The sequence below is a fragment of the Cucurbita pepo genome, chromosome LG03, assembly GCF_002806865.2.
Source record: "Cucurbita pepo subsp. pepo cultivar mu-cu-16 chromosome LG03, ASM280686v2, whole genome shotgun sequence".
NCBI classification, from domain to species: Eukaryota; Viridiplantae; Streptophyta; class Magnoliopsida; order Cucurbitales; family Cucurbitaceae; genus Cucurbita; species Cucurbita pepo.
In genome coordinates, this window is record NC_036640.1 from 8,479,042 (window position 1) to 8,500,461 (window position 21,420).

The 21,420-nt window shown below is 36.5% G+C and overlaps 3 protein-coding genes across 5 annotated transcripts in view; 2 read left to right on the top strand and 1 right to left on the bottom strand.

The window, feature by feature from the left end:
- The first annotated feature begins 5,854 nt into the window (after positions 1–5,854).
- Positions 5,855–8,353, top strand: LOC111791103 (D-3-phosphoglycerate dehydrogenase 1, chloroplastic-like). Its single transcript, XM_023672307.1, has 4 exons — positions 5,855–6,600; positions 6,742–7,118; positions 7,191–7,397; positions 7,464–8,353. Exons 1-4 carry the CDS (start codon positions 5,979–5,981, stop codon positions 8,133–8,135), a joined length of 1,878 nt encoding a protein of 625 aa, XP_023528075.1. The 5' UTR covers positions 5,855–5,978; the 3' UTR covers positions 8,136–8,353.
- A 2,349-nt stretch (positions 8,354–10,702) lies between these two features.
- LOC111791102 (coatomer subunit beta-1-like) lies at positions 10,703–17,011 on the bottom strand (the record flags this gene model as incomplete). Its single annotated transcript, XM_023672306.1, is given in 4 exon segments — positions 10,703–11,091; positions 11,556–11,641; positions 13,516–14,028; positions 14,961–17,011. Coding segments are annotated over 4 exon segments (2,850 nt in total). The 3' UTR covers positions 10,703–10,886.
- A 1,948-nt stretch (positions 17,012–18,959) lies between these two features.
- LOC111791104 overlaps positions 18,960–21,420 on the top strand; it is a 3,834-nt gene continuing 1,373 nt past the window's right edge. Inside the window, exons 1-3 of one of the 3 annotated variants that reach the window (XM_023672308.1) lie at positions 18,960–19,084; positions 19,284–19,473; positions 19,880–20,635. In XM_023672308.1, the coding sequence (XP_023528076.1) occupies positions 19,375–19,473; positions 19,880–20,635 (855 nt within the window). In that variant the 5' untranslated portion in view covers positions 18,960–19,084; positions 19,284–19,374. Of the gene's footprint in view, positions 19,085–19,163; positions 19,474–19,879; positions 20,636–21,420 lie in introns of those variants that run through there. The other 2 variants (XM_023672310.1, XM_023672309.1) reach the window with 2 other exon arrangements.

Sequence of the window (21,420 nt, forward strand, 5' to 3'; positions counted from 1 at the left end):
ATCCCATAATATTTTTTTGGGATGATTTGAATACAAGGCTAATGCTTGCCGAGCCTCTTGAAAGAAAATTTAAAAGTGATTTAACGAGAGAGTTTCATGAAAATTATCTAAAATTAGAGTTTTATTCTCTTAAGAAAGTACGAGAAATTGATTTAGCTCAACTCAAAGGTCATATACTTATGGATAAATCATATTCAATAATCTATCTTAAACCATATTCTTAAAATAAAAATTGAATGCGGTCGTTTGTTAGTTTATTCATATTAAAATAATATAAAAATATAAAGTATATGAATAGAAAATATATTTAAAATTAGTATAAAATGAATGAATAGTTTGTTTGTTAATTTATTTATGTCCTAAATAATGGGTATGAAATATTAAAGTATTTTAAGTAAATGGTAAATTATATAAAAGAAACGGAACAAAATAATAAAATAATAAAAAAAAAGATGAAACTAAATATAATAAAAAAAAGAAACTAAAAATATATATATATAAAAAAGAAACTAAAAAAATGAATAAAAATATAAAAATATAAAAATATAAAAGAATTAAAGAAACTAAACAAAATAATAAATAAAATATTTTGAGCAATTTTTAATACAACTCATATTTACTTTTGATCCGAGATGAAAGTAAAAAGAATTTTAAAGTAACTTTCCAATTAACAAATATAAAAATGTTCAATTTAAAAAAATTCATTTAAGAATCAATAAAATGAAAACAATATATTTTAAAATTATCGTCTATAAACATTGAACACTATATGCTTTTATTTCAAGTTAACTTAAATGTAGTATAAATTACCTTCAATAATCTATTATAAACCATATTCTTAAAATTAAAATAAAATTTATGGATGATTGTTTATTAGTATATTTATGTTATAAACAATGTATTTAAAAATAGTACGAAGTAAATGAATAGTTGTTTGTTAGTTTATTCATATTATAAAATAATGTATTTAAAGATCCCGAAACAGAATAATTGTTAGTTTATTCTTAAAATTAAAACAAAACTTATACCTGACTGATTGTTTGTTAGTTTATTTTTATTATAAATAATATATTTAAAAATAATATAAAGTGAATGAATAATTATTTGTTAGTTTTATTCATATTATAAAAGAATGTATTTAAAATGGGTATGAAGTGAATGAATAGTTGTGTTAATTTGTGTTTAAAAATGTTTGAAGTATATTTTATAGCTAGAAAAGAAATTTAGAATATATATATAAAAAAATAAACTAAATAATATAAAAGAAACTAAAAATAATAATGTAATAAAGAAATATAAAAGAAACATAAACCATTAAAGAATGTTTCGTTCTCTGCTCAAGCTCGCCACAAGTAAATATTATCCATTTTTGCCAGTTACATGTTACCGTCAGTTTCACGATTTTAAAATGTATCTGTTAAAGAGAGATTTGCACACTCTTTCAGTCATAATATGGATGATTCGTAATGGTAGAATCACTCATGTCTCGAAAAAATTAGAAGTAAATAAGTAATAAATGAACAACAAGCTGGATGATGAGACTTTTTAAGTTTCTTTTTCTTCTTCGCCCCACCGACTTTCACATCAAGAGCTTTTCCATAAAGCTCAATGTCCCACCAACAATATTATCATAGTTAGACAGTGCCTACTAAAGAACAAAAGATTCTTTCTGTTAGGAAAAATATAAAATTTCCACAAGCCTCCACACTAGTCTTAGGTGTTACCCGATTCTTAGGTATTACCCAATGATTTCGGAGCGGTTAGGGCCGTCTTCGTTAGAAGTTAGATTAAATTCACTAATTTATGATTGGGTGCCTTAAGATTTTAGTGGATTTGAAACTATAAATGGGTTCGGGTCTTTAATGTAGCAACACAACTTTTTAACTTAAACTAACGTATACATCCTTACCTATATTCGACAAAGAAATACTTACTAAAATACCCTCTCGTCAGAGTGAAATATGCAAGACTCGAGCATGCTTTTTAACGTGAGTGACTCGAGCATGATTTGACCTGAATTAGGATCATCTAGATTCACCTTAACCGATATATAATGATCCTGTACATCCGTCTATAATAGCATATATGGCCAAAAACAACATTTTGATTCCTCTTTGGAAATCGGGCGGGCACATGTCATATGGTGACTTTGTAACTAAACACTCAATCACACAACATATAATTACCATAATGGCTAATTACCTAATCATACAAACGTGTAATTACCACAAAATTATTTCATATCATGTCAATTAATTCATGCACAAATAAGGTATAATTACAGTTCAAAGCACATTTATTATACCTAACCATTTTAAAAATTAAAATATTCGACATCAAAGATAAGACTTAGTATGACTCAACATGAAACAAGAATTTCATTCAAATTGATCATGAAAATTAATCGAAAACCCAATATTCGTTTTTTACTCTTGTCCGATGATTCTGAAATTAGCATGTTCTTATGAAAGGTTCAAAAAAATTCTAACCCTTCTTAATTTGTGTTCGATTTTTTTCGAATTTATAAATTTGACTCCCACGAGGTATGAGCAATTCAAAAACTCAATTGAGAAAGAACCGTTGCAATGGAATAGATTGAGACATTCACTTTAAAAATCTAGACCGAATTAGAAAAAATGAAAGAAACTTTAATAGATGAACTTGAGCCTTCTAAATTTAAAACAAATAATCTAAATAAAGAATTAAATTCTAATTGGTTACCATAGTATTTATATATATATATATATATATATGTAATTTAAAATTTAAAAATGTATACTTTTTTGTTACTCATATAATTTATTTAGCAGTTAAAAAATGAATGTTAGGGACAAAGTTGAGGCGCATTATTGGTTGATACTCCAAAAGCAATGAAATGGGTGCGGCATGCCCCATTTTGATATCACTTTTTCAAAACCTAAGCCACTTTTTAATGATTCTGCTACTCACATTTTGTTTCATGCATCTGCCCCTCATTTCATCTATCCTAATACTTTTCTTTGTCGTCAATGTCATCATTCCTATAATTATTTTCCTTTCATTTCATATGTGGGACCATACATTTTAATTATCGTTACAATAATTCAACTTTTCCGTTTATTTTTTTTATTTTTTTTATTTTTGTTTCATTTTCGTCCATAAATTTTTAAAATGTATTTTTAGTGATTCAACTTTCAAAAGATAATGACTATTTTAATCTTTTTTTTTTTTTTTAATGAATTGGGTACACGAATGCTCGGAAACTAGTAAAGTGTTACAATCACACTCTTGCAGCAACAAAATAGTGATTTCGTGACACTTGTTCTAATATTATGAATAAGTCGGCTGTGAGAAATTTAGACTCACGTTTGAGAGAAATGTTTTAGAAAACGTGAGCGAGAAAATATGTTGAAAATAATTTGAAAGAAAGCAACGTTATACGCTAAAAGCGATTAGACAACAACAATGATTTTGATAGTATATAACCCGAGTAGGAGGAAGAGACAACTAGTCATATCCTCCTATGTACATTGTGGTAGGAAGAGACAACGAGTAGTAGGAGGAAGAGACATGATTTTGGTGAACGGTCATACACCTCCATATGACACAAACGCGAAATAGTAAAGGTCTATCTAAGATGAAAGCATGTAAAAGGAATTTGGAATAGGCATGTAATCATGGACAATACGTCCTGGACAAGTATAACCAGGACATTTGACATGCGGTAATAGACAACACGCCTTGGACAAACATGACCATAACACAACGCGCACACGTAGGAGCAAGTAGGGTGTCCACGCACTTGTACGCAAGACTAGCATGGGGAACGTGTGCTTGGGAGCATGCAGATTGCGGGCAAGGGGGCCAACATTTGGCGCCCATGCACACACTTTGCCCATAGGCCTTAGCGTGCACATGAAAAATAAATTGATCGTGGTGGCAACCAGCCTACTATGTCAATACTTTGTCGCATATATCTTCAAATTAATTAAAAAAAAATAGAAATAATTAAAATATATTTTTTTTATAGACGCCACGTGCGATCCGGTGATTGGAGAGATGGGAGCCGTTCCTCTAAATGCGGAGAGAGCCCCCATGAGGGCCCCAGTCTTAGATCCAACAGTCCAACCTTTTTATTGATTGGTCGCCTTATGGGCTTAACAGAGGACACATCACATGCTCAGATGTGGGGCAAATTCGTAATTTAACTACTCAATCATTAGGGCCTCGGAAATTGGCTGTACTAGTAATAAAAATCAAATTCGTAATGGTAACTTGCTTATTTTTCCATAATGGAAATTAGATGAAGTCAATCTTAATTGGTATAATTACTATAATGTCCTTTTGTATTATAAGGTCGCTCCTTAAAATGTTTATGATGTGATTACGGCAACCCTTTGCTCTAATGATTGTAAGATCACTCCTCACGTGTTATGATATAATTAGTGTAGGATCGTACCTTAATGGTTGCAAGGTCACTTCTTGAATGTATATAATGTGGTTATTGTAGGGTCGTGTCTTAAAGTCGTGAGCTCAAATATATAGATAGTCTTAGAGGAGCTAATGATGTGAGTTCAAATATACATATAAGATCATAAATACTATCGATCTAAACCCAAATATAGAAATAAGCTCAAAATGAGGTAATGAAGTGAGCTTAGGAGAGCTAATAATGTGAACCCAATGGTTGAGACGATCTCGAAGAAGCTAATGACGTGAACTCAAATATTAAGATAAGTATGGATATGACGGGTACATAAAGTTAGTGTCTTATCCTTAATCACTTCCTATAAATTCGTTAATTGAGAAGATTAATATTTCACAGAATAATTATATGCAATTCTACTTTGAACTCTGCCCAAGAAAGATTGTTCTTTGATTTGCATGAATGTGAATGACTTTTATAACCGATTCAATATGTCTACGAACTTAACCAAATAAGTAGCTAAAAACATAATCTTACAGTTCACTCATTTCCATATAAGGAAAGTAGATGGGTAGTCCATAAGTGCTGATTTCGAGGCTTGAATAATAGAGTTTCAACCTGTCATTTATCTGAAAGGGACTTAGTTTATGATTAGATAATAAAGAAATTGTTGGTTAGGTACTTAAAAGTGATGTAATTACAATGGTAAAATAGACTTTTAACCCAATTGTAATTACAAACAACTCTCAATGATCGACTTATCTATAATAATTATTTACTAAATGAAATCTTCTTATTAATTAAAGTGTTTATAATTAATAATTATGCTATTAGGATTTATAACATAGAGACTCTGCTAGTTTGTGATAACATTAAAATATAAAATGGTCAATTGAAAAGTTGGTTGAATTCTAGTGCCAACCAAACTGAGTTATAAGCTTCTAAGCTTTACTTCCAAGAAGGAAGGTAGAAAAGGTAAGATAGTGTCTGTTCTAGATCTTTATACAACTCAGAGAGTACCATGGTTTAAGTCATGATGGCCAATTTTAGGGGCATTCCCTAGCCCATCCTAGAAATGCCAAGGCTAGTTTTGCCCTAGTTTGTCTGATGAGTCCGTGGGCGTCAGGTCATGTTGTCAAGCTAAAAAATAACAATTTGTGAACCAACTTGAATTTTCAAAACCAACCCAACCTATTAGGGTACCGTAATTAGAGTCGATGGAGTTCTCGAGCAATATGAACCAAACTTTATTTATCTATTTTCTTTTTCAAAAAAAGAAAGAACCAAGAGATTAAAAAAGAAGGGGAATTCATATATAGAATGAAGAGAACAAATTCCCACCATCATTCGTTTAGAAGAGAAGAACACAAATTTGAATGGTTGATAATCAAAAAGAGAATTTAATTGGTTGGTAAATTATGTTTTTAATTATTCCCCAAAATTCCCCACCTTAAACCCATTCCCCACTATTTTAAGCTCACCCCTTCTCCTCCCTACATCAACACTCCTTCTCGTTTCTTTCCACTTCAAAAGCCCTTCAACGCCATCATTCACAGCACCAAATTCATCTCCCATGGCTTCCTCTTCTGCAAAATCCCTCCTTTCCTCAACCCATTTCGCCTCCTTCCACAGATCCCCTGAATCCAATTCCAATTCCAATTCCCCTGTTCTTCCCTTCCTTCAAAGCTCCATTTCCACCTCCTCTGTTTCTCTCAGGAGTTCCAATTTGATTCCTGTTCGTAGCGTTTTGAAGACGGTGGAATCGTCGGAATTAGATGCTCGGAGCTCCGATCTTGTCGACCCCACTTTCCCAAATGACAGATCGACCATTCTGGTGGCTGAGAAACTTGGAGAGGCCGGTTTGAAGCTTCTCCGGAGCTTTGGGAACGTCGACTGCGCTTACGACCTCTCACCGGAAGAGCTTTGCGCCAAGATCTCTTCTTGCGACGCCTTGATTGTGCGTAGTGGCACCAAGGTGAACCGGCAGGTCTTTGAGGCTGCAAAAGGGCGTTTGAAGGTTGTTGGAAGAGCCGGTGTTGGTATTGATAATGTGGATCTGCAGGCCGCCACTGAGTTCGGTTGTCTTGTTGTTAATGCCCCTACTGCTAATACCATCGCCGCCGCCGAACATGGTATTGCCTTGCTTACTGCCATGGCCCGAAATGTTGCTCAGGCCGATGCCTCCATGAAAGCAGGTCGGTAATCAACGGATACCCTTTTGTTTCAATGTTTAGATCTGCTTATAATTACTAACCCCTGTTCCAAACGCCTCTGTTTTTGGGCGTTACAAGTGTGTTTTGTTACCTAAATTTGATGTCTTGAAATGGGTTTTCCAGGAAAATGGGAACGGAGCAAGTATGTCGGAGTTTCACTGGTCGGAAAAACACTAGCGGTGATGGGATTCGGGAAAGTGGGATCGGAAATGGCGAGACGAGCAAAGGGGTTAGGGATGCAAGTGATAGCACACGACCCTTACACGCCGGTGGACAGAGCAAGAGCCATCGGCGTTGAATTGGTGTCGTTCAATCAAGCCATATCCACCGCCGATTTCATTTCGCTTCATATGCCGCTCACTCCGACAACGACAAAGCTTTTCAACGACGACACTTTTGGTCTGATGAAGAAAGGAGCTCGTTTGATTAACGTTGGCAGAGGAGGTCTTATTGATGAAGATGCCTTAATTAAAGCCCTCGATAGTGGAGTTGTTTCTCAGGTAATTTCAATTCTAAAAAAATTGTTGTATTGAATGAAGTGCGCCATAATTTATTGAGCTCCGGTGGAATAGGCGGCGCTGGACGTCTTCGTGGAGGAGCCACCGCCGCAAGACAGCAAGCTGGTGCAGCATAAGAATGTTACCGTCACGCCTCATCTTGGAGCCAGCACGAAGGAGGCACAGGAAGGCGTTGCCATTGAAATAGCCGAAGCCGTGGTGGGTGCATTGAACGGTGAACTTTCCGCCACCGCCGTCAACGCTCCGATGGTGGCCCCGGAGGTAACTAAGCTTAATTAATGCAAAAAATTTGGATTTGGGGGTGAAATTAAGCCGGATTATGAACAGGTCCTGACGGAGTTGGCGCCGTACGTGATTCTGGCGGAGAAACTGGGGCGGCTGGCGGTGCAGCTGGTCGGCGGAGGTAAGGGAATAAAATCAATTAAAGTGGTTTACCGATCAGGGCGAGCCCCAGACGATTTAGACACGAGGCTGTTACGAGCCATGATCACGAAAGGCATAATCGAGCCGATTTCCGACAGCCACATAAACCTGGTGAACGCGGATTTCACGGCGAAACAGAAGGGTCTCCGTATAAGCGAGGAGCGAGTGCTGGTGGACGCGCCGCCGGAGTTTCCAGTGGAGTCAATTCAGATTCTGGTGTCCAACGTGGAGTCAAAGTTTGGGAGTGCGGTGTCGGAGACGGGTGAGGTGGCAATGGAAGGGAAGGTGAAATATGGAGTGCCGCATTTGACACGTGTAGGATGGTTTGACGTGGATGTGAGTTTGGAAGGGAATTTAATCCTGTGTCGACAAGTGGATCAGCCGGGAATGATCGGACGGGTGGGAAACATTCTGGGAGAGAATAATGTGAATGTGAATTTTATGAGCGTTGGGAGAACGGTAAGGAAGAAAAGGGCAATTATGGCAATTGGTGTGGATGAAGTGCCAACTAAGGATACTCTCGCCAAAATTGGACAAGTCGCTGCCGTTGAAGAGTTTGTGTTTCTAAACCTATAATTATGGAGCTCACTTCCGACATGTCGGTTACTTCCTTTTCTTTTTTTTTTTTTCTTTTTTTTAGTTTTTATGTCTTGTTGGCCCAGCCCAAGTATAGGCCCAATACCAAGTCTAGGCCCAAGCCCAAGACCAGGCCCAGCCCAGCCATGTTTAATAATTATTTAAACTACTTTTTGTATTTTTGTGTACGTTGATGAAATAAAATGAAATGCAAGTGAGGACTTGTTTTGATTTTACTTATTTTTGTGATAAAGAGTGAGAGGTTGACTTTTTGATTGACGTGATGGTATGATATTTTAAATAATTAAATTATATTTAGGTTGACAATAATTAATTATTAATTAAATGAAAATTAGGATGAGATTAAATTATAATTTGACTGATTGTAATGCTTGTCCCAAGGCGTGGCTTGTTAAGAGAATGAACTACTCTTTCTCACGAAAGCATTGGATGTAAATTTGATTTTATTAAAAATTAAAATAAAGTATATAAATTGAACATGAACTTTACGTCGTAAAAGTTGTGGTCATGAAATTTCTTCGATGCATTTCAATGCTATGCAACTTATTTTATAAAATCTTTCTTGCTTTGACTTCGAACACAAGACTAAAGCTAGTGAGAATTTTTTCAAAGAAAAATTTCGAATAGAAAACAGGTTTAAGAGATTGAGAGAGAAAATGAGATGATCTTTATCTTTGTCATGGGTGCTTAGGAACTTTGGAGAATCTTTGTCAAATTTATTATAATAATTAATATTTTATTTAAATCATGTTTGAATATCGAGACTCAAATTAGGTAAAAAAATTCTTTTTATATTTTGGGTTTTTGGTGGTGGGTCTATAGTAGAGATATAAAGAACTCGGTCTGGCATTGAAAAAGATTAGAGGCCTAACTAATGCGTGAAACACTCCGGTGTTTAAGGCTAAAACATGACATATCATATCCTTCGAGAGCACTTAGTTCAAAGAGGAGTTGCTTGTTACACGAATGATGTATCCAGCCATCTTAGGGAAAGTTTGATTTTGGCTCAGCATGAACACGGGCAGCAATTAGATGCTGACAAAATGAATATTTAGTTAAATTAAATATATTTTTTCCGCTTAAAATTTTCCTATAAACTAAATTGATCTCTTAGTGTTATCTACCTACTTATTATAAGTCTCAATGAGGCACAATTAATCAATTAAACTTTTTAATTAATCAATTTTCATTCGTTAATTATAAGTTACTCCACTATAGATCTATAATTGCCCATTTATACACGGTAAAACAATTTACGTCTATGAATATAATCATTGTAAACAAATCAATCATTCACAAGTTGTTCATAGTTACACCAAGGTCAAAATTCAGTTTTACCTCTATAACTACATTTTATACCTTAAGTCGCGTTACTCACATGTCTTCAAGAAGAGTTCTGCCATAATTTATGAGAAATCATGGCCTTCGATTCATGGATGCTAGTGAAAATAACCTCAATGGAACAACTCCCTCGAGTTAGGGAAATTGCATCAATCTCACGTCAATTGATTTTTCAAGCAACAAGATTACAGGTACAACTTCTTGGAAGGACCTTTTCCATCTTCTCTCTCAAATTGTATCAAACTAAATAAGTTCGACGTAGGATTCAAATTTATTGAATGGTTTGTACCTCGTAGTTTGGGTAGCTGGAAAGTTCTATCCACGTTGATATTGAAAGAAAATTGATTTACTGTAGGCATACCCAATGTATTATCAGAACTTGGAAGTCCTTCACTGCTAGATCTTAGAAGCAATCTGTTGGAGGGGACCCGAAAGCGAAGCGCAATGCCGGAGCGGGGGGACGGGACAAGAAACGGCTTCGATGAATTATTTTGTGAAAGAATTTTCGGGCCTATAAAAAGCTACCTTCGTCTATTGGAGCCTTTGAATAATCTGTTTAAATGGGGAAGCGAGAATATGGTCAAGGAAATCCGAACTGTCGGCAACATCAAGCACCCAAACTTGATCACTTTGGAAGATTTTTGGTTGGAAAAAGCCATGCTCTATTGCTTTACAGATACCATTCAAATGGGAGCCTTTTGTGGGTACAATTGGCTACATTGCGACAGGTATCATTCTACACATATATTATGTATTACCTCTGCATGTTAATGTGTTTTTGTTTGGAAGGATTAGACCGTGTTGTGATGTGTTATGTGCTTATGACAGAATTCGTTTTCAGCAGCCAAGAGAAAAGCTTCAGATGTTTACAGTTATGGGGTGGTTTTACTCGAGCCAATAACGAGAAGGAAGCCGAGATTTGCAGATTCACAATGACGTATTCTATGCCGAATTTGAAACGAAGTAAAATTATAGTATAGGTTTATCACCTAAGACCAAGATTTGCAGAATAATTTAGAGGCAAAACATGATGAACAAACATGTAAACAATGTCAAAAGATCAACAAAAAGAAACTTTATAACTATAGAAGGTACTCTGTAGTACACATTAATAACTACACAATAAGGAGGTCGAACAAGGGAATAAAGAATAAAGACAGACAGCATAGAATTGCCACTTGTTTGTGGACACTACTAATAACATATAACAACAGATCCCTCTTTCTAGAAAGAGGGAGATATCTCAAGGTCTAAATAAAAATGAAGAGTAAAAGGGAATAAAATGGCAACGAGTTCGAATGGCCGCAAAGGAAGGGCAATACAGTGAGAGAGGTTGAAGCAAAATTTTAATAGTAAGAACTCCAAATATTATTCGTCAAATTTGAATGTTCATGAGCCTCCCTTCTGTTTCAAAGTAATCTTATCGCCAAGACTGAGAGCAATACCTTGAGTCTTGCTCCGTATCCTGATGTACCCGCTCAACTTGTTGTCTGCTTGCTTTTCAATGCTCACATTCACCAAAGCATCCTCTCCAAAAACACTCTTCGCATAAAGGTTAGCAGCAAGGAAACCACATTCACCTTCTAATGCCGATCTGATGCCCAAAAACGAAACGAGACAGATTTAAATACATGTAACTACGTATATGATATACCCACCTCCCCAAAAAAACTGTAATAGTAATTCGGTGGCTTTACCGAAAACGAGAGAAATGTAATTACTATTTTTAAGAACCCTTAAAAATATGATATGGAAATCTCTAACTTTTAGTTTTCTAATCATCTTTTAACCATGCAGTATTCCCATAATTCATAGAAAATGTTTAGTAGCACAAACAAGGAGTGGATATGAAATGGAAAATATCAGGTGAATCAAATTTGAGGCTGCTGATACCAAACAGGTAGTTGCAACAGAGCAAGCCCAGCAGACAGAAAATTTTAAATCAGAGGGGACTGCAGTAGAAGTACCAGGCTACAGTATGAACATCTAAGCAGTTCTATAGTGCAGGTGTCCTGTCCACATAAGCATAAGAGCAAATATTAGACTAAAGGATCTTACATTGGTGTCAGGCACTTCATATTCGTTGACTTCATAATGTGATTTAGAAATTCCTTCTCATCTTGAATTACTGTATTCACAGCAACCTGAGGTCGAATTGAACCATAATCAAAATTTATTGTATGAAAATTACTTTAACATCACTAAATAGGAAAAAGAAAGTTCACATTAAAAATTGTGTATATAGATGGGGTGGACAAGCTACTACACAATGGAAGCCTTACATGAGAGTAGATACTTCAAATCAAAAGAAAGATTTGCAAAAGAAACTAAAAAAAGTTACGCATCCTTGATGGATAACACAAAGGCCCAAAACCTTTCAACATTCTCATCAAGACGGAACATAATACCAGAAGTAGAAAGCAACTTCAATGCAAGCCGTTTTTAAGACATTAAAACATGCCAATCCAAAACAAAGTTCGGAAAATTGGTCAACCCAAGCATTAGACAAGACATCAAAATGTTCATGAATCCAGACATAACAACTCGAAGTACCAAAACCTTTTTGTTTTTTTCAAGGTGCAATTCAATAATTAATAATGGCTGACTAAGCTAGCCTTTCCAAACGAAGAACTCAGATTACGTCAATTGTCAAGCAAACCTATATCCAGTTCAGATAATTTGAACATTAAACTCTATTAAATTCTTCCGCTCATTCCTGGTTGGTCATCGTTGGCAAGTAAAAGATAAAACCATGGTCTTTTAGGGACTTTCTTTGCGAAGGTGCTAAAGCTGATGGTGGAATGCATGATGTGAATGGGAAAAAAACTTAACTTCCTCTTCAATTGGGAGGATTGAGTTGGAAATCTTAAATCCTGGAATGAAGCCCTTTAGTCTAAAGGGATTGGGCGATTTCTTATTGAAGAAGATGTTCTTTGGTGCAAAATCATTAAAGCAAAATATTATCCCATGGAAAATTTTCAACAGTGGCTGAATTCTTCCAATTTGGGATGTTCCAAAGCTGCATAGAGATGGATTTCTTTACTGAACAGCTTGGTAAAATATATATTAGAACTTAGAAGACCGTTGGACAATGGTTTTTACACTTCCTTTTGGCATGACACTAACTTGGCTATCTTGTATCCGAAATCATATGGATGCTACTGTGGCTGATTCTTGGAATGCTGAAAACAGAGATTGGGATTTGAGGCTTAGGAGGAAACTTAAAGATAACGAAATTGATGAATCGGCTTCTCTTTCCCACATTCTAACATCTATTACATTAAAGCCTATGGCTGACTCTTGGGTTTGGACTCTTGAACCATCCAAGAAGTTAACAGTTTGCTCTACCATCGACGCTCTAGTGAAGCCATGAGATCATGTTACTAACCCTCTTTATTCAGTGCTTTGGAAGGGCTTTTTTTCCAAGGAAAATTAAGTTCTTTATATGGGAATTTAGAGTGACATTAATACGTAAGATTGCCTCCAAAGACAAATGCCTTATTTCCCTCTCTCCTTCATGGTGTGTTATGTTCAATGCATGCTCAGAATCTCACTCCACCATTTTGCTTCTTGCTTCTTTGCTATACAGTACTGGAATTTCATTGTGAAAAGTTTTGGGTGGTGTTTGATTGTGCCTGGCACCATATTTGATCTTCTATCACTGACTTTTGTGGGACATCCCTTTAAAGGAGATCACACGAACTTCATGGCTGGCTTATAAACGTTCCTTTTTTGGTCTCTTGGGTGCGGAAGAATAGGAGGATCTTCAACAACACTCATTCTTCTATTGAGGACTTTCTAGCTTAACTTTTGTTTGATGCTCTTTCTTGGTGTAAATGTTCACAACCTTTTAAGGATTATAGTCTCTCCTCTTTGACTTATAATTGGCAATGCTTATTGTAAGCCACCACTGGTGCTAATTTCATTTATTAAATGAAATATCACAGTTTCTCCCTATTAAAAAAATATATTGAGGTAGTTTTCAAATGAATGTTACAAAAGAACATAGAGTACGTACCTTGTTTTCCCACTCAAATTCAGCCCACATTGCTCTAAATGCCACATCAGTGCAGGATGCAGGAGAAATGTAATCCATGATATCTATGTGGATATCATTAAGAACTATGACTGTTCTCTCTTGCACATTGGAAGAAGTCTCGTATACAATGTTACCAAATATGACTCCTGTTTCAGTAGAAGAAACCTTGATGTTAGCCTTTATTTGTCTGCTTGACTCCGGAGCAAGGGTATAGTTTTGAGGGCGTTCAACAAGCTTGAGGTCACCCATAGTGGCCAACTCTAGGCACAAATTCTGAAGAGTCTCTTTAGTTCTGTTAATTACTGTAACATCAAGAACAATGTCGTAATGATGAACAGTAACATAAGCTTCTGCATAAACAGGATCACTGAATCCAGTTAGTTGAAGAATGCGGTTGAGTTTGTTTGCATCATCCCCCTCTTTTGTAAACTCTCCAGTTGCACGCTTAAGATCATCTTGGACCTCATCTTCCAGTTCTAGCTGACTCATACCCTGAAAAATGATACAGAGTCAATGAAACAAAAGATATCAAGAAAACCAGTGATTTAGAAAATGAAAACTTGAATACTTCCAGTTTAACCATCACAGTAACTTATTTTCTCTGGAAAATTGGGACTTGAGAATTGAGACCAACAGAAAACACGAAATGTTCATTCTCAGAGCCCCTACCTACCAAGATTATACCATAATGTACGTATAGAAATGGGTTTTGCCATCTTATACCAATTCTTTACCATAAAAAAGGAATACTGGAATTCAATTTCATTCGAGCTCAAGTCTGAGCAAAGAAACCAGTTGGGGCGGAAAAAAGAAGCAACATAATGATGACATGGTACTAGTATCCTATTAAGAGGAGTAAACCACTCACATACTGTAATGAGTTCCATACTCCTTTCCTTGCAAGAAACAGAAATTATGGATGAGTTTCTAGAAACTTCCTATAAACATTAGCCCGATACATGCTTAAAAAATCTAAGCATAGTTTATTGGCATCCATAGTTGCTACATTCAATGCAAATTGATGTCCATCACATTATTAGTAAGTCATTGCACGCCAACACAAAATCCAGAACAACAAAAAATTAGAAGAATGAAATGTCATAAACACATTAAAAAACCCCAAGAGGAAGCATGAGATATTTACATCCAAAGCAGGTTGACGTGAAAGATACTGAAAGAAAGTATATTAAACTCTACACATCAAGGAACAAAACAAGAAAAATAGAAGAATAGTGCAATAAATAAATGTTAAAAAAGAATATTCAGGAGACAACACGGGACATCTTCATCCAAAACAAATTGGGATCAAACACATTCGGTTAGTTATACAAAACTCTATGATCCATGATACATATAAAAATAGAAAATTGAGTCTAATAGTAAACTAAAAATGTGCAGGAGACAACAGGTGAAATGTATATTACCTTCCTGCTTTTTAAGTGGTAAAAATCAATTAGATCATCTGGCTGTGCATAGGATATCTGAGCCCTGGCTTTTATCTCTTCAGTTTCATGGCGCTGCTTTTCAGCCAGCATTTTTACAAAGCTTTGTCTGCAAGATTGCAACCATATCTTCCTTACTTCATCACCAGTATTGCTTAGCAATCTAATACAGAGGACAATCCTGTCACGTGAATCATTATCAATTGGATGAGGAAGAAACGAAGATTCACCCAGTTGCAACGTAGAAACCATGATCAATAATACTTGAGTGAAGGTTCTGTTCACTTCGATTTTGGAAGGCTGAACCTCCTCTAGCCTCAAAACAAGCTTTGTAAGCGTGCAAGCCACAACTGCCCCAAGGAAAAAGTCACCAGAAAGAAGTAAGGATCTCAAATTCCCAATAGATGATAAGGATCCCTGAACAAGGGTTGGTGGCGCTATTGCAGTCTCAAGCGCAGCACTTTGGGTAGCATAGGTTCCATCTGCAAGAATGACAGGCCTTCTAGAGGATATTGTGGTTGAGCTTACTTGTGAACTTTTTGCAGACTCTTGTGCCTCTCCTTCCTCCGAAACTGTGTAGAAAGGAAGGTCACCAAGACAATTTTTTATGGTAGAGATTCCACTCTCAACTTCAGAGAGCGAGAGACAGTACTCTCCAATGATCCAAAGTGCACAAGAACACACCCTTGCTGCACGAATCTGATAGAATGTATCCAACAGTCGTGTAATGATAGAAACTCGCAATTTGGGATTTGTCTCAATGATCTCACGTACAAAAACAACAACATCCATTGCTGAAGCTATGTTGGTATCACTCAAGAAATCCATCAAAAGATGTACCACTGTGCTGGCGACCTCAGGGAACTTAATTGCACATGTATGTATAGCCTGCACCAGCATTTGCCTATATTCCCCATTCTTCTCATGCTCTCCACTTTGAGTCTTCACCACCTCCTTCTTCAGCAACATAACAACTTCATCAATATTCCTAGGAGTAATCAATTCCAGGGCAATATCGATAGTTTTCCTCCTAATATCCAGATTTGGGCTGGAAAGTGCTCGAAGCACATCCATTACTAGTTCGACCATTATCTCCCTATGAGATGTCTTAAGCTCATTAAGCCTGTCAAGAACAATAAGCTTTACATTATTATCACTTTGGGAGAGCAAAAGCTGGCAGTAAGTATTTGCAGCAGCTCTAATAGCCGTGGGAGCTGAGGAAAGAGACACAAGAGTTCCAGCACACTCATATATGACGGCAGTTGATGGGGAATTCAACAAAGATATAATGATCTTAATATATTTTCCTTTCTCGGCCTTATTGGCCCGGCAAACCTTCTTAACTAATTCTAAGACAACCATCTGAAGCTGCTCACCCCAATCGGTCATCCTATCGATGTTGGTAAAGAGATAATTGATGGCCCTTTCTTGAGCACAATTGAAGAGCATAAGAAAAGCATTTCTCTTACTGGAATTGTCCTGCTCGGAGGTCAGGAACTTCTCGATGATCTCAGGTGCACTGTCCAGTAATTGCTCCCCTTGAGGAAGTTTGTAAACGGACATGACAGCAAGCACCGCATTCCGCCGAACAAATGGGTGGCGATGCTCCAAATTGGTGAGAATGGACGGGATCAATGGCTCTATGATCTCGGTCTCATTCAGACGGCAGAGAAATCTCAGGGTGACGCCGCGAATATACTCGTTGGGATGCTGAAGATTGTTGCGTAGGTTCTGGCAAATAAGAATCATCTCCGGCAGAACTTTACCACGGGAATCGGTCTTGTCGATGATCTCCAAATATAGGAGGAGGAGCTTCTGGATGGTGTGGTCATCAGAAGGCAAAACATAGCGTATAATTGTGATGAAAAGTTGTGGAATGGTTTCCCCGTCAAGCAACAGCATAATCGCTTTTTTCATTGCTTCAATCTTGTTATCAATGTCATTCCCTTCCAAAGCTTCCTTGATCTCATTTGCCATGGCTGGGGTGCCCTTGTCGAAGTGCACCAACAGAGTGCACGACTTCTCCATATCTGCTTCTCTCACGGTTTGAGATCTGAACAAAATGAAATCAAGGGAACAAAATCGAGGCGAAACAGAGTTAGAATTCGGAAATTTCACAGATCTAGGTTGCAAGGAACAGCAAGAATTGAAGAAACTACCTGATTTACAATGAAAATAAGTGAAGGAAATTAGATCTCGAGAAGTTTGATGCGTTTGGTTGATGTGAGGAACTCTCAACCCGCAGAGAACAAATGCAGATCTGGTCGTTTCAAGGACTAAGCTCTGCAACTGTGAATAAACGAGAGTTCGATAAAATAATCGGAGATGAGAAGCGTCGGCTTCATCGTCGACCGTGGCCTTTGAAATGGGCCTATTAGGCCCATTCAAAATAATATATTGGGCCTAAGTTCTAAAGGCCCAACCTAGTCTTACTCAGCGTTGAATTTACCAAGTTGAATATAAATTATTATTTATTAATCTATGAATATATTTTATGTTAAATAAATTGAATATATATATATATATATTAAATATTATATTTTTAATATAAATTTAAATACAATTAACAATCGTGTTTTAAATTCTTCCAAACTAACTTAACTGTTCTGAATTACTATGGACACAACGTTGGTACAACTCAATTCTCTCGTACCGCCTGCTTTTTGTGCAGAGACTCGTTACTAAGTAATTTAGAATATTAAAAAAAATATAATAATTTAAAACCTATGAACGTACCTGTCTTTGATCAAAATTAGTTTAAATTGGAACTAGTCGTACAAAATATACGAGAATGCAGTTTACCAAACAACATGACAACATAACAAATGCTATAATAACTCTATCTCGACCCCTTACACCCTTGCAGCTCATGCACACTCTCTCTCGAACGTAGCATGAATGATTATAAAAATACTTAATAAGTAGTTTGTTTGTAGGTTCTTAGTTCGTGCTTGAATATTTTATTATTTAGTTACTTTGATCATTGATGTTTTATTCGTACTTAAAAACCTCATCTCTACGTTATAGGCTCTCCTAGGCTAACTTGGTTCACCCAAACTCAACTTAAGGTAATACGGTGGACGCTATTAAGTCCTCTGCTCTTAACTCTACGTGGGTCGTTAGTTCTTAGGGCTCGACTCTTTTGAGCTTACTAACTCATCAGTTCTATCTTTAGGTTCTAAGACATCTTAAAGGAGGGGCGACCCTCATGCTTCCAAATTTTCAACTACCAATGTGGTTTTTGATCTCGAACAAGTTTACAATTAGAGAGTGGTTGGAGAATGGCTAGTATGGTTTAGTTGGCATCTCCTAGTAGGCCCCATAGCATAAGAATCATAAATAGGGGGGGAGGGGGGGTGGGCGCCTCTCATGCATCCCAACGTTCATCGGCTTATGTGGTAATTTCTCATTTGAACAAATTCGCGAATAGGGAGTGGTTGGAGACACTCTAACCGTACCCACAAGGCTCTCGTAAGGTTCTAATAAAATTTATGCATTCCCGAACTCAACTCTATTTCTACCAACTCATAATTATAAGGGAATTACAATGAATTTCTGTCGTTCTAGACATGTTCACTATTAGGAATTAATAGACGAACCCTTAATAATTCCCACAAAGTACTAATTATCATGGTCAGTTTGACGATAGTGACTAAAAGGCTACCTAATTCTAATAATGGTAACTCCTTCGGGCTTGTTGTGTGGCTACGTGGTTAGCCACCTTCTTCCTCTCTGGCCGTGATCTCAATCTACTAGGACCAAAAACCGAGCCCCTTCATCGAAAATCTCAATTTGATTGGCTCTTTACTACACTAATTTATTCATGATCTAACGTCTCCAATTTTCTTGCCTAAACCAGAGTGGTCACTACCAAAAATTAGCATTTGAAGTTGATTATATTAGTTTAAATAATTAGCATTTCTTTAATGATCTGAAACGCCATGAACGCGCAACGAAACGGCGTAAAACCATTGCTAAAACTAGACTGACTTTTCCCATCCCCTTCAGAAAAGAATAAGGTTGAAACAAGCAAAAAGCAGATTAAACCCAACCCTCTCTGCATCAAAACCTCTCTCGGTTACTCTCGATCGCTCCTTCGATTCCAGGTTTGTTCGTGTTTGATATGCATAAGTTCTACGAATCTAAGTTGTTTTACTTTTGCTTATTATTTTTCTCTGNTTCTCTCCTGTTGTTTCTGCTCTATCTTGCCTTCTCATAGCTACAGAATGTTGTTTTAATATGAAATTGGAGTGAAATTTCTTTTCGTTGATGTTAAGAATCTAATTGTTCTTGTGGATGTTCTAGATTTGTCACTCGAGCGCCTTTCAAACAATCAGTCCCCTCGGCATTCACTTCCGCCGATTAATCTCTTCTGTTTCCAGTTATTCTCAAGGTCATGAATGATGGTGGCCATAGATATGGTGGAAGAGGCCATCCGAATAACAGAGGACGATTTCCTCGCTCCGCTGATAATTTCACTTATCGTCCCCGTCATGTAAGTTTCTTCAACCTCCGCAATGTTTACAAACTTAACGCTTCTCGCCTCTATCCTTGATTCTTGCTTTCTTCGTTTATTAATATTTGTTTGTTCTTCGTGACTATAAAAAGATCGAGTTGACTGTTGATTGAGTTCATTTCAATTATGTCTTCATTTATTTTCTTTTTTTCCTTCATGACGAAGATTTGATGATATTCCTTACACAAATAGAGATTTAGTGGAAATTGTAAAAAAGAGTACTGATTTGTAGAATTTGTAGCAGTTTAATTTTGATTGCAAATTTATGAAAATACAGTGTATGTTATGTTAGGGATAGATTGTAACAGTTCGAGTTGAAGGAGATGGAGTTTAGGTTTTTACTCTCATGCTTACTTCTAATCTTTTCACATTCTAACAAAAAAAGCAGGCTGGAGGTGAGGGGCCTTCTGCTGCTGGTTCTTCTAACCCTAGAAATGGAGCTTTCAAAGACAGAAGTTCTCACCCGTCAAGGAACTCCAGGAATACTTTTGGACAAAAACAGGCCCTGGGTTCTGAACAGTGGCAGTGGCGGCCTTTAAATAGTGGGAAAGATGCATCTCCTGGTGCTGTTGATCTTCAGCGGGATCATAATACAGCTGATGATATTGCCCCTAAACAGTTAATAGGATCTATATCATCCAATTCTGATGGCAATCATATGAGCAATACCTCTGAACAACTATTGGGATCTATTGCATCTAAGTCTGATGGCAACGAACACTCACCTTCTTCTGCTCAAAATGTTTCGAAGAGTCTGCATTCTGCTGTAGAAAGAATTCAGATTCGGGAACCTACAGCAGAAGGGGAACGTTGCGATGATTCATTTCCTTATCATAGTTGTAAGGGTTCAGATGCTGCTGGACAGGAACTCATGGTTCAAGATCAGACTGGCACCATAAAATTAAGAGAAAGTAATAATGTTTCCGACTGTATGGACTCAAAGGATAAGAAGCCTTCAGGGAACCTCGAAATTTTTGATATATGCCCTCCAAAGTCTGGAGTTGTTATGCTGAATCCTTCTCTATTATCTAAGAACAGAGAAAAGAGGAATGAGATGAAGCGTGCAATGGAGGGAAACAATGGAAATGTGTTGAGACCAGGAATGGTTCATCTGAAGAGTGGCATTTCCTTCAGTGATCAGGTATACATTGGTTTCCTCTATCAACTGCATAAATGATGTATATCAAAATCTTGTTATCGTAGAAACAGCCTCAAACATAAATGAATCCGTTCTTGAGTTAAAGATCTTTCCATATATCTCCAGGAGGGAAAGTTCACTATCCAAGCTTTCATTGAAAGAATATACAAGGACAAATTCAAAAAAAAAAAAAAAAGTTCTCACAAAAGGAGTCCAAAGACTAAGCTCAAATGGAAACTCCAATCCAAAAGAACAACATTTAGCTGATAATTACAAAAATCCTGAAGAAAGATTATTTGTTATCAACCAAAAAAAAAAAAGGATCTTTGTAGGATAGGTTGTAGCTTCCTCTATGGTCTGTGTTTTCCTTTCATTCTAGGTTCACCGTATAGGTTTTGGATAGTTTTCTTAAAAAAAAAAAAAAAGTTCTCACAAAAGGAGTCCAAAGACTAAGCTCAAATGGAAACTCCAATCCAAAAGAACAACATTTAGCTGATAATTACAAAAATCCTGAAGAAAGATTATTTGTTATCAACCAAAAAAAAAAAAGGATCTTTGTAGGATAGGTTGTAGCTTCCTCTATGGTCTGTGTTTTCCTTTCATTCTAGGTTCACCGTATAGGTTTTGGATAGTTTTCTTTGTGTAGTTTGATTGGAGCCACACTATTATTTCTGGGTTTGTCGGGAGTGTTTTCATAACTCTGAATCTTCATTGCTTTCCTTACTGATTCTTCTCTCTCTCTCTCTCTCTCTCTCTCTCTCTCTCTCTCTCTCTCTCTCTCTCTCTCT